This window comes from Danio aesculapii, chromosome 18 (assembly GCF_903798145.1).
Source record: "Danio aesculapii chromosome 18, fDanAes4.1, whole genome shotgun sequence".
Taxonomy (NCBI): Eukaryota; Metazoa; Chordata; class Actinopteri; order Cypriniformes; family Danionidae; genus Danio; species Danio aesculapii.
In genome coordinates this window covers 42489931-42503221 of record NC_079452.1, presented here as the reverse complement: position 1 = coordinate 42503221, position 13291 = coordinate 42489931, and the positions used below count along the sequence as shown (strand labels likewise).

The following is a 13291-nucleotide window of genomic DNA, read 5'->3' as shown; positions in this document are numbered from 1 at the left end:
CAGCAAGATTCAGACAATTACCTCTCACATTTGCTAAAAATACAGAATTATTTCAAATGAATGATTGAATACAGAACTATAATTATTAACCTAGACAGCATGTCCATTTTGTTTTTAAATATATACAGAAAAACTGTGCTTCAACAGCATGGAAATAGTTTTTTTTTTTAGCAAAGATGACTAGAGCTATTGGCTTAGTCCCTTTATTCATCTGGGGTCGCTACAGTGGGATGAACTGCCAACTTATCCAGCATATGTTTTACACAGCGGATGCCCTTCCAGCTGTAACCCGGTACTGGCAGACATCCATACACACTCACTCACACACATACACTACAACAGCCAGTTTAGTTTATTCAATTCGCCTATACTGCATGACTCTGGGGGAAAGCGGAGCAACCAGAGGAAACCCACGCCAGCACGGTGAGAACATGCAAACTCTACACAGAAATCCTAGCCGGGTCTTGAACCGGCGACCTTCTTGCTGTGAGTTGTCAGTGCTAACCACTGAGCCACTGTGTCGCACCTACTGAAGTCATCTGAAGAAATTGTTTTCATATCACAAGTATTTTCCAATATCGTAAATCGCTAAACATACATAACTTTGCTAATGCTTAAGGACCCCTAAAATGATCTATCAGATTTAAAAAAAAATGTTAAAGACATTTTATTTGGACCCACACGGCTCACCTTTTAAAAGGTGTCAATGAAGTTTGTGTAAATTATCTTTGAAGTTATATTAGTGTCAAAAAGAATCTGCAAACTACAGTAGTCAACATTTGAGGTGGATCAAAATCTTTAATCAAAGTTGTCCTAAATCAATCCAACCACACACATCCTTGCAATACTTTGATTTCGAAGGTGTTAATAAAACGGTAGTTTAAACATTCCCATTATCATAGTTTTATACAATTAGAGATTTTATTTATATAACAATATATATTTTTGCCAGGCTCATATCTAATTTGAAATTTAAAAAGAATTTCTATGTTCTAATGGAAAAAGTAGTAGATGCAGTAATAAAAGGGGAAATAATATTTACATTCATTGATTTTATTCACAACTCTTTTACAAAATAACAATTTTACACTATTAAAAAGCAATAATAGTATACTGATTTTAAAAACAATATGACAATAAAAAAATTATTATTACAGGCCTTTGTAAGGTCTTTTTGTAGGCAGGGTTTGCATGTGGGCTACATTTAACCACTTGCAACGGGTTGTTTTTTTTTATCCACAGATTTGACATATTGAATAAATTAAATTGTTGTGCAAATTGTCAAAATAGTCGACTTCTCCAACTTTACATTCTGCAATGTTAGAAACTCTGTTCGGATGATAAAATAGTGTCTGCAAACTTTTATGGGTGCGGGTTTACAATGTAATTAATATCTTGAATATTTCAAATATGCTTTATTTCATATTAATTCTACAAGTTTAAGGTTCGCCTCCACCAGAACTAGGGCTGCACAATATTGGAAAAAATCTGATATTGCAATATTTATAGCAAAAATATAAAATATTTCAATATGTATACTGTTTCAGAAGATGGTTTGAATAGCTCGATTTGACGTTTTTTGGGGAGTCTAACAATATTCAAGCATAGAAATGGAATAATCACAATGCAAAAAAAGCTTTTCTTATTTTGTTTTATCTTGTGTATAATCCAAATATCAAAAAAAAAATCATAGACCAAGTAAAAAATATTGTTTTGTTTTTCACTGTTAGAAGAAATTAAAGAGATTTTGCTTGATTTAAGGAAATTATCTGTCAGTGGGGTAAGTGAAATAATCATGTTTTGAAACATGCTATGAAATGTACATATTTGGACTAGAAACAAGAAAAAAAATTAAGAAAAAGGATTTTATTTTGTTGCATAAATCATATAAAGTCCATATAAATACAGTGATTAAATATAATTCTGTAGCTCCTGGACAACTATAATTCAGACTGGACATTGCATATCTTTGCGATGTGACTATTGCGGATGCGCACAAAGCTAAAATGATGTACTATGCAGCCCTAGCCAGAGCTGTTCTGTATTTGCACTAATCCATTACATTTCGATGGCACACAGCAGCAAGAATTATAAATACATTATAAATTATTTTTTTATGATACAGTTATTGTCAATGAAGAAACCATTATTAAATGCATACAGTGGTGTAAAATATGTATATTATAAATAGTAAGCAGCATATTTAGAGTTTTGGCATTATTGGGATAGTTTTGGGTTAGTTTTATTAGTGAAAACCTGGCAACCCTGCTTGTAAAACAACAGCAGACAAGCCGAAGAGCTGCTCTTCTCAAGGATGTGCTATGTTGTCGCTTGTACTCAGCTAACTATCGCTACGGCAGGAATGTACTGACGTCCACAGTAGCGTTCCAGAACTCAACTACACTCAAATTATCAGCAGTGAACAGAAACACACTAAAGAGAGGTAGAACCCTTCCTAAATAAGATGATAAATGACAGCAAAAAGGTGACCGATTGAACAAAGGAGATAAAAGGAGACAAATAAGAAAGTGGGAAAAGAAATCTGTGAGAGGACAGTGAGTGCTGTCATTCTGTTTCTATAAATTGCAGCTGATAGGTCACTCGGAGCGTCAGAACATAGTGTAACTTACCCCTGCCCTCCCCGTCTCTCAGTGCAAATCAAATGCAGGAGAGACCCAGGAGAGCAGCAGGTCCTGTTGCAATGCGGAATATTCAGGGTCTGAGGATCTCATGCCTCAACATGCCTTATGTAATCAAACTTCGACAGCTCTAGTGAAACTGCTTAATTAAACTGCACCTATTTATGCCATCTCAAAGTTCACTTGTTTTGTTTTTGGAGTTTCCAACAGCAGGTTTATATGCAAGGTCAAAAACATTCACTCACTTTTTTATTCAGACTCACTCACATTTCATTCGGTTCCTGCTTCCTCATTCGGACTGCCACAGTGGAATGAATCGCCAATTACTCTGGCAAATGTTTATTTTTTGCAGCGGATGCCCTTCCAGGTACCAGGTACAAACTTCAGTGCTGTGATTCACCATGCACACACACTACAGCCAATTTAGTTTATTCAATTCACCTATAGCACATGTCTTTGGACTGTGGTGGAAACCGGAGCACACAGAGGAAACCCACACGGACACGGGGAGAACATGCAAACACACAGAAATGCCTCCCGGCCTAACAGAGACTCGAAACAGCAACTTTCCTGCAGTGAGGCCACTGTGCAAACCACATAATTTCTCTAAAATCTCAAACAATTTGTTCATAGATTTCTTCTTTTATAAACTTTCCAAGATCGTACTCTGTTCTGATTGGACAGTAGGTGTATGACTCTTCGAATTAATTTTCATTATTTTTCTTTCCGCTTTAAGGGGGGGGGGGGGAGTCGCACACTAGATTAGGCATGGGACGATAACTGTTTTCAAGGTATACTGCGGTTTGGAAAAGTCAAGGTTTTAGAACCGTCAAAATTTTCTGCTATACCGGTCCTAAGGTGTGTAAGATTTTTTGTTGACTTTTTTTTTGTTTTTGTTTTTTAGGACAACAGTATCTCCAGCAGAAAAGATATCCAAAGATGCTATTTTAAATGTTAAAGAAATCAGTGTTTTTGAAACAAATGAAGGCAGCAGAAGTCAATGATTCATTTTCATTATTCAGCCTGACATTTTCTGTTCCAAAATATTATAAATGTTTCTAAAAATAAATATATTGTGTTCAAAGGGAAAAAAAGTTTTAGTTTTTCAGGGAGTCCACGGGGTCTTAAAAAGTTTTAAAATGTCTTAAATTTCAAAAACTAAATTTAGGCCCTTAAAAAGCATTAAACTCACTGAAATATGCTGTTGTGGGTCTTAAATACTTTTAAACAGGTCTTAATTTTCACTAATTGTCCATGTACAGCTTTGGCCACTCGGTAAAACCAACGAATCCATCTAAAAAACGTTTAACAAAATTAACATTTATTAACTATTTAGCAATATGGTTTAATTGTCTTCCTTACATCCTTACAATAACATTTGTTTAAAAGTTAAACATGTTTTTATGCATAAATTTATGTTGTGCATAAATATTGTTTATTATAGCTTTTAAAACTAGTCTTTCTTTAAAAGAAAGGTTATGCTAATAAAAATATACATGTATATAACTAGAGTTTGCTTGTTTTGACACATTTAAAAAATATGTGGCTAAGAAATAACAGAATTTTAATTTTAATGGGGTAAGTAAAATAAATTCCACTGGTTATTACTGAAAATTATTAGCGTTTTGCCGTGTGAAAGTCTGAAATTTCATTCATAATGGTCTTAAAGTCTTAAATTTGACGTGATGAAACCTGCAGAAGCCCTGTTTTTACCCAGACATTTAAAAAGAATATATTTTAGAGTAGTAATCACAATACCATGAAACTGTGATATTTTTATCCAAGGTTATCATACCGTTAGAATCTTATACTGGCCCATGCCTACACCAGATGCGCCACGCCAAGCAGCGCCAGACATTTTAGAATTCTAAACAAAAATTTCTATCAGGGTACACACACTGAGCGGAGCATCCGGTGTGCAACCCCTTTTAGTCCCTTTATTCATTAGGGGTCGCCATAGTGGAATGAACCACCAACTTATCAGAAAATGTTTCACACAGCAGATGTTCTTCCAGCTGCAACAAAGTACTGGGAAACACCAACACACTCTACCATTCACATACACACTCATACACTACGGCCAATTTAGTTTATTCAATTCGCCTATAGCTACCGCATGCCTTTGGACTGTGGGGGAAACTGGAGCACCTGGAGAAAACCCACATCAACATGGGGAGAACATGCAAACTCCACACAGAAATGCCAACTGACCCAACCGGGACTCAAACCAGCGACTTTCTTGCTGTGAGGCGACAGTGCTAATCACTGAGCCACCATGTTGCCATTATCAATTTAATGATTTGATTTAATATCATCCTCAGTGTTAGATTTTGCTGTATTTGGCTTAACCGTTCTTTGGCGGCTCGCCAATGTATTAGATGACACTAATATATAAAATAAGTAAACTGACCAAAGATCTTACAGGGAGAAGACTTCATTAAAGACAATAAATAGTGCAGTTCCTCAGCAGTGATGTAAACTCATCGGTCTTCAAGTAACTTTACCTAAAGTACTGTCTGTGAGACACTACTTTATAACAAAAGATATGACCTCCCTGGAGATTACCCAACTGGTTTGGTTGGTTCACACCTTTTCAGATGCAGATAATTGTTTGCATATGAAACGAGCCATTTAATCTATCATCAATTACCAGTTGCCACACTCTCATAGCTAATATTACCACATTGTGTGTTGCACAAGAATTCAATTAGAACAATAAACACAAAAATAAATAGTTAAAAAACACAAACAGGTCAGGCATATAAGACCCACGGTTAATAAAAGGGGTTGAATCTATGGTTCATATCTAATTGATTTTAAAAAAGCTTTTTTCTGTTGCATTATGAACTTTTAAAGGGATAAAAAAAATTTTAGTTTTTAACTTTAGAATGCATCATTATGTAAACAAATTGTTTAACCAAAAACTTAACTGAAATCATGAACGGAGTACTTTCCTCAAAGGCAAGTTTAGAGAGTAATCACCAATGACACATTGTTCTTTAAAGCCAATTAGAGAATTCTTACTTCCAGGGCTGTTTAAATCGAAGCTGATATTTAGCCACAACATGTTCATTGAGGGCATGTTCACACCAAATCATTTTTACAAGGTTCAACACTCAACCCCCAAGCTGGAGGACTAGGACATACACTATGAACAATTTAGCTTACCCAATTCACATGTCTTTGGACTTGTGGGGGAAAACCAGAGCACCCGGAGGAAACCCATACGAATCCGTGGAGAACATGCAAACTTCACACAGAAATGCCAACTGGCCCAGCCTGGACTCGAACCAGCGGCCTTCTTGCTGTGAGGCGACAGAGCTACCCACTGCACCACCATGCCCCCCACCCAAAGTTTAGAGAATAATACCCAATAATACACTTTTCTTATGATCCAATCAATAAGCACATTTGCCAATGGGAGAGGTTCAGATTAGTCAGATTTATTCCATTTAAGTTTTTACGGTTGTGCCTAGTGTCCAGCATGTTCAATAGGGCTGCACGATATTGTAAAAATCTGATACTGCGATGTTTTATTTTTCTGCAATAAATATTGCGATATGAACACAGTTTCACAAGATAGTTTGTAAATAGAAAATAGCACTATTCTAACTATAGCCTAACAGAGTATTCAGGCACAGAATAATCACAATGCCAAAAATGCTTCTCCTAGTTTGTTTTGTCTCATTTAAGTCCAAATATATATAAAAAAAACCTTCTTAAAGCAAATAAAAATATTGTTATGCTTTCACTGATAGAACAAATAAGAAAAATTACTAGTTTTTCATTAAAACAAACTAAATTATCTTGTTCTCACTTTGACATGTAGATATTTGGATTAGAAACAAGACAAAATTTGCAGATCAGATGAATTCCATATAAATACAGTGATGATATACAGTTCTGTAGCTCCTGCTCAACTATAATACAGACTCAATATTGGACATCTTTGTGATGTGACTATTGTGGACGCATACATTGTGATATCAATGCTGAAATGATACATTGTGTGTCCCTAATATTCAACATGTGAAAACGGACTGTTTTGACAAAACACCATATTAGTTTGGAATCACTGGTGCTCCATTTCAGGGTGGATGGACCAAAATGCAGCCTTTTGAAATTTGAATGGTCTTCCGGACTATTGTGTATCATTCCTTGATTCGTCAAGCCTCTTTCATACGACCATTACACAACCTGTAGACGACAAGAATGAATGCTGGCAAAATATGTGCCTGCCAAGTGAGGGTGAATGGTCATGAACAGAAATAGTTTTTCTGAAACACCTGTCAAAATGCAGATTGAGGAGCATTTTCATTCTGAAACTGAATTTTAAAATGAAAATGCAATGGTGTAAATGCAGCCTAACTAATAGAATAATTTTGCAAATTCTGTGATTATAGCAGATGTTTTTATGAAAGTGCATAAGAGTAAATGTTTTCAACAATAAATGCTTCTTATCATGATGGTGACAACATAACCAACAGAAGTGCTTAAGGACAATAAAGTCAATGAAGAATATAGGCTGGCATTATGCAAATTTATTACAAATCTACACAGATCTGATACAGAAATAAAAATGAACTTGATTCGGCAGTTCAGAATCAATTCTTTCATTTAGAAGTCAATGTGAACTTTGACCTACAGTAGTCAACATTTGAAGTGGATCAAAAAAGTTTTTAAAAATTGTCCTACAAGACAGTGTGTTGTTCAATAGTTTTAAGAAAACTCTTATGAAAGGTTTTGACTCACTTCAAAGGCTGACTACTATACACTTCATGCAAGTCTACATGAGAAAGAAAAATACACTACATTTCTGACAAGTTTGTACAAACAGGTTCAGGTTCAAGTTTTCAAGGAAAAAACGACTTTGTGGGCGAGTATGTGTGTATACAACAGCATATTCTTGTCATTTCTGAGCACACTATACCACATGCCCTCAAGCCCTAATCTGAGAAGTCAAGAACACCTTGACTGTGACTGGCATGTTTCATAATAGACTGTATTTTTAGTATAATTAGAATCAGCTTTCAAGAATGCACAAAATGCTACAGGTTATCAATTTGACAGCTTTTTAAGAATAAAAGTGCAATTCCAGCGTTATGGATGTGACATTTGCAGTAAAAACTCAAAACAAAAATTCACATGGAATGTATACGTTAACACAACATTGAAACATCTGATTATATTTTCCAGAACAACTCACCACAGAACTAAGGGATCAAAATATCAATCTGTAAACATGTTTTGTATGAGAAAAAAAATCATGCGTTATGGATTGGACCAAAAAGTGTGCGAGTTTAGAGCATACAATATGCTTTGTATAAATTCTGTGTATTAAACATCACAGCCCCCCAAAAATATAATGCTAAACAATGGGATAAGAGGTGGAAAAAGCTTTGTTACGGATGTGACATCTCTGCATTATGGACGTGACAGATGTGAAATTGGCACTCATGTGACTTTGGTAAATCAAATATAATTGTTTGAAATTGACCGAGACATTTTTGAGTATTTCTAAAGTACTGCAAAATACTTGCTTACACAAACAAAAATGTAGAAACGGTTTTGGTATTTTGGTGAAAACGTAATTTTTTTCATGTTGACATGAAAGGTTAACATTTGCATGGAATTGCTCAAAACTAAATGTACTTTACTACATTAAGCTGAGCAAGAATTCTGCAAAATTCTGCAAAAAGTCTGCTGTGTAAACAAACATTTTCAGATCTGATTTAGCATATTACGAATTAAAGAATGCCAAAACAGGTTTTAACTGACATGAGTACATTTTGAAAATGATCCATTTTTGGTACTGGTGATTTAGACCTGAAATCTTTGTTTTGGTATCAAATTAAAAGTGATTATATACAAGTGCCTCCTCTAACATTTTCAAATAACTTTTGCTTAAACAAAATATTTTGTACATATTAATTATATATTGAGTGATGACACAAAAATTGTATACGTTTTAAATGATACATTTTACTGATAAATGGGTTAAATCTAGTGTGTTAAATGGCAGTTGCAAAGAAAAAAAGATTTAAAATGACAATAAATTTCAATATTTGCAGTGTTTCACTTTGAGGTATAGTATTATTATTAATATATCATTATACAATTCTTGATGCAAATATGCCTGACAAAAGCTTTGGTATGAACTAATGTTACATAATATAATTTCATAGGAGGGCGTTCAATGGGTTGTAACTGGAAGGGCATTCGCTGCTCTTAAAAATGACCTGCTTTTGTTCGGTGTCTGTGACTTTGAAACCAAAATATTTCCATATTACCAATGTTGTTTGTTTTTTATATTAATTCTTCTATTAATGTTTCTGAAGCAGCAGATGCCATTATCCCACTGGTCCACTCTTTCCTGTTTGTTTTCTTTTCTTTTTTTTTTTGTAGGTGTTTCGCAGTTCAGTTGTGCAACTCTGATTGGGCAGAACATAAGTGTGCTCACTCAATTGGCTAGTAAGACTGTCACACACAGACGGCAGTCATGCATTTTCTCTGAGAGGGAGGGGGGAATAATAATTTGTATACATTTCATATCGCAGGCTCTTGCGATTAACTAATCGCAATATTTCAAATTACGATTGCGATTGGATTTCGATTAATCGCATAGCCCTAGTTGGAGGATCATTCCACTGTGGCAACCTCTAAAATAGACACTAAGCTGAAGGAAAGAGAATGAATGCATAATTTCAGAGGCTATGTCTGATAAAAAAGGTTGGATAATTGTTACTATTTTCTCAAACAAACAAACAAAAAAGACACGGTAATGTAGGGGGAATTAAAGCTGAACTCCATTTCTATTGTTTTGATGCCTGAAATCTCCTTTTTATCTTTGGCCCACAAACCATGTTTGATGTCAAACATCTCCCAAGCTATCATAAAACCATTATTGTGCATTAAAAAGAACGTCTATAAAAAACACATCGTTCTGTCTTTATAAGCAATACTCACCAAGCCTGTGGCAGACCCATCAAACTGTATGAAAACAAACAAAATCTCATAGCAGTAGCTGGTGCATTATTTTTTTTTCTCCAAGAGATTAGGCAACAACCCTGCTGATTAAGAACATTGTGTCCCATTTTCCTCTCTAATATAGACCATAAAACAGTGTACAAACACCTTAGAGAGCAAAAAGCATGAAAATAGGAAATTGGGAAACAGCTGTGAGCAATATGATCTACAGAAGGTCAGTTGTTACCTGTTGTAGCCAGACGTCATTACTCAGGAGTAAAGCTCACTGCTGACTTATAGTGCACTGATCTCATTCATTACATTTATACCACCTGCCATCATTGCTCCATGCGCAGTCTTATATTTCTAGACATGAATCATAAGTAAGTTGCTGGTGAGTGAGATTCCAGTTAAAATAATCCTACTGATTTTAGCATGATGTAGTTTGCCTTGCATTTACTTTAAGGATTAAGGTTAAAAGATGGCTGTGCTTGTGTTATTCTTTCTGATTTTGGTTACACATTACAAAACTGTTTCTATTGGTAAAAAAAAAGAAACTCTAGCATGTGAAGCGAATGAAATTAAAATTATATATATTAGTAAAAATCAGGATAGGTACAGTGCTCAGCATATACAAGTACACCCCTCACAAATCTATCTTTTAAATTCATATTTTTATTAGGAAGCTATACAATATCATATTTGTGCATATACATTAGATTAGTCAGTAGTGAAGTCAAATCTGGAGCTTATCTAACAAAATAACTTAACAATTACAGTCCAAAAACTATTTAAATGTTACAGAAAAATATTAAAAACAATTTTTTAGAATTTAGTTGACATTTTGTAGGTTGTATTTTTATTTCATTTTTTGCAATATCTTTCAGTTTCTAATTATGTTTGTTGACTAACATGTTATTTTAATAAATATACCTCTTTAATAAATGTTTTTTGTTTAAATGCACCAAAATACATTGCCTATTTTCACTGAGAATTGGTTCAAAACATTGGTTTACTCAGTTATGCTGAGCACTGTGTATTTAATATGTAAACTACTCACTGATATAGATATATACTGGTATTCGACAGTAAAGATTCAGTGGAATTGTTATGTTTTGGTCAATTTAAACTAGTAACAAAGTACACATTTTTGTAACTATTAAAAAAAACTATTGTCCATATTCAAATTTTTGTAGTACATGAATGTACTAGGCCTTTTTTACAATAATAATGATAATAATTAACTAAGTAGGCATTCTGGTTTGAAATAATATGACAACAAAAAAGCAACAAAATACTATTAAGTGTTAGAATAGATTCAACTTCATCAAAGTACACAAAGCTGAATATTTATGAAATGGTTGCTAGTAAAACTGGACTAACATACATATACAGTTTTACACATATTAGTCAGTAGGTAATTGTTAATATATTAACTTAACCAAGTTATTAAGTTAGAAACCATAAAAATTCAAAAGGCAAAGTTGCAGTGGGACAGTTACTAATAATCACTGCTTTGATAGTGACCAGCAAAAACTACAATAGTACTGTTAGTATGAACTGACTAATATTATTAATAATAATAATAATAATAATAATAATAATAATAATAACAAAGCAGTTAAAGGGATGGTTCACCCAAAATTTTAAATTCTGTCATCATTTACTCCTTTACTAGTTCCAAACATGTTGGACTTTTCCATCATAAATGGAAAAACAGTAAAGCAGGACTCAGATTTTAAGTATTTAGGCACAATTATTGACAATAAACTGAATTTTAATAGTGATGTAGAGGTTGATTATAAGGCAAGTCAGCGCCTCATTCTCCTTCACAAGTTGAGAAGTAGTGCACCAACTTTAAACATGGCATTTAGATCATTAATAGAGTGTTCTCACATACAATATTGTTACATGGTTTGGTAACACAACACTTAAACATTAGAAATTAATCGCAAATTGTCAACCAGTCAAATAAGATAACTGGTCACAAACAACATTCGCTGCAGATTCTATTTGATTCGATTTTTAAAGATAATTCACATCCCTTTCACTCAGCTTTTCAAGTGTTACCATTAGGACACAGGTTTAGAATTCCTAAAGCCCGAAGAAATGCTTATAAAAAGTCATTTATCTCAAATAGGATCACTTTTTAAGGTGAATGGGGTGGTTGTCAAGAGTGATCTGCAGTAATATGTATGGGGCTAATTTTATTTTATTTTATACTTATGTTGTTGCCTTGTTGAGTGTTGTTATTGTGTGACTGGTGCATGTATGCAATTGTTGTCTTAAATCCAGTGTTAAAAAAAATTGTGCTAAGCAGACATGACAAGCGGACAAGTTTAAACTAAACTGTTGAACAAAAAAAAGACAATGTTATTAAGAAAGCTGAATGCCCTGTAACCAATGACTTCTATTGTGTTTGTTTTTCCAACTATGGAAGTCAATAGTTACAGATTTTCAGCTTTCTTCAATCATCTTTAGCATTCAACAAAATAAAAATCAAAGATTTGTACACTTGAGGAAGAGTGAACAGTGAGTAGCCTAGTAAAACATTTCATTTTTGGGTGAACTATCCGTTTAACTTCAACACTAACGTGAATATAATAAACAGTATTGAAAATAACTGACAGAATGACAACAAACATTAATAAAACGCTGACATTTATTAATCGAAGTCACCTAATATATGATCCATAAACCTGAATGGGAAACTATTATCAAATAAGTACAAGCACCTAATGAGTCTAGTCAATAACATGTTGGATCACTGATTAAACCAATAACTTCTGGCTACATGAAACTAGCTTCAGGGAATAACGTTATGTGTTGCAATCTCCAAACTCTACCTCCGTAGGCGACAGTTGTAGTAAACCAGCAACCACATTTGCACTTTCCCCCTCAGCCTCACCTCGTCCTCCCGGTCGTTCTTGAAGCACAGACAGGCTGCTCGTTTTTTGAAGCCCTCTCCGTCATACGTCCTTGTCTGATTGGGCTTGAATTTCATCATGTGGGTTTTTCTCCGAACAAAACAAGAATACAAGTATTCTCTGTTGCCTAGTTTTTGGATCCGACGCGCAACGCAGCTGCCTTTCAGGCCAAGAGCTGAAAGTCGTCCCAGATTTCCCAGGCTGATCATACAGTTTGCGTTTTGTCAGAAGTGACTCACGTTGAAGGCAATATTCCTCTCTTGACAGCGGAGATCGTGGCTTGAGGTGATCTGGACTTGAGCATGGTGGCTGGCTGGTTATGTGTGAACACTCCTCTGCTGTGCTGCGGCTCTCTCGGCTCTGCGCAGTCGCCTTAAATCAGCTGCAATAGGATCTGCGATACAAACCCAAGATGCCATCAACAGATAGGCGTTTCCCTGGTTAGAAATATGAATGAGAAATCATCATGCGAGCACCAGAGGAAGGGAGGACATTGTTGAATCCCGGAGGTTTGATGTGGGTGGAATTGAACAACGTCGCGTCGCAGTAAATTTTAATACAAACGACGATAATTGATTCAAAGTAACACTCTAGAGACAAAAGCCACACTGCAGGGGATAGAACAGAGTAGCGTGTTGTACTGGCGCCATCTGCTGGTGGATTGTTCAACAACTAAGTAGAGTTTGGTGTAAACTTTGATACCTAGCTACTAATACGTTGCTTTAATTTTTAAAGGGATAGTTTACGCTAAAATGAACA

The 13291-nt window shown here is 34.8% G+C and overlaps 1 protein-coding gene across 3 annotated transcripts in view; it reads right to left on the bottom strand.

Annotated features, from left to right (window-relative positions):
* nudt4a (nudix (nucleoside diphosphate linked moiety X)-type motif 4a) overlaps positions 1–12932 on the bottom strand; it is a 36505-nt gene extending 23573 nt beyond the window's left edge. Inside the window, exon 1 of one of the 3 annotated variants that reach the window (XM_056478345.1) lies at positions 12514–12932. In XM_056478345.1, the coding sequence (XP_056334320.1) occupies positions 12514–12741 (228 nt within the window). In that variant the 5' untranslated portion in view covers positions 12742–12932. Of the gene's footprint in view, positions 1–12451 lie in introns of all 3 variants that reach the window. The other 2 variants (XM_056478344.1, XM_056478346.1) reach the window with 2 other exon arrangements.
* Positions 12933–13291: the final 359 nt, after the last annotated feature.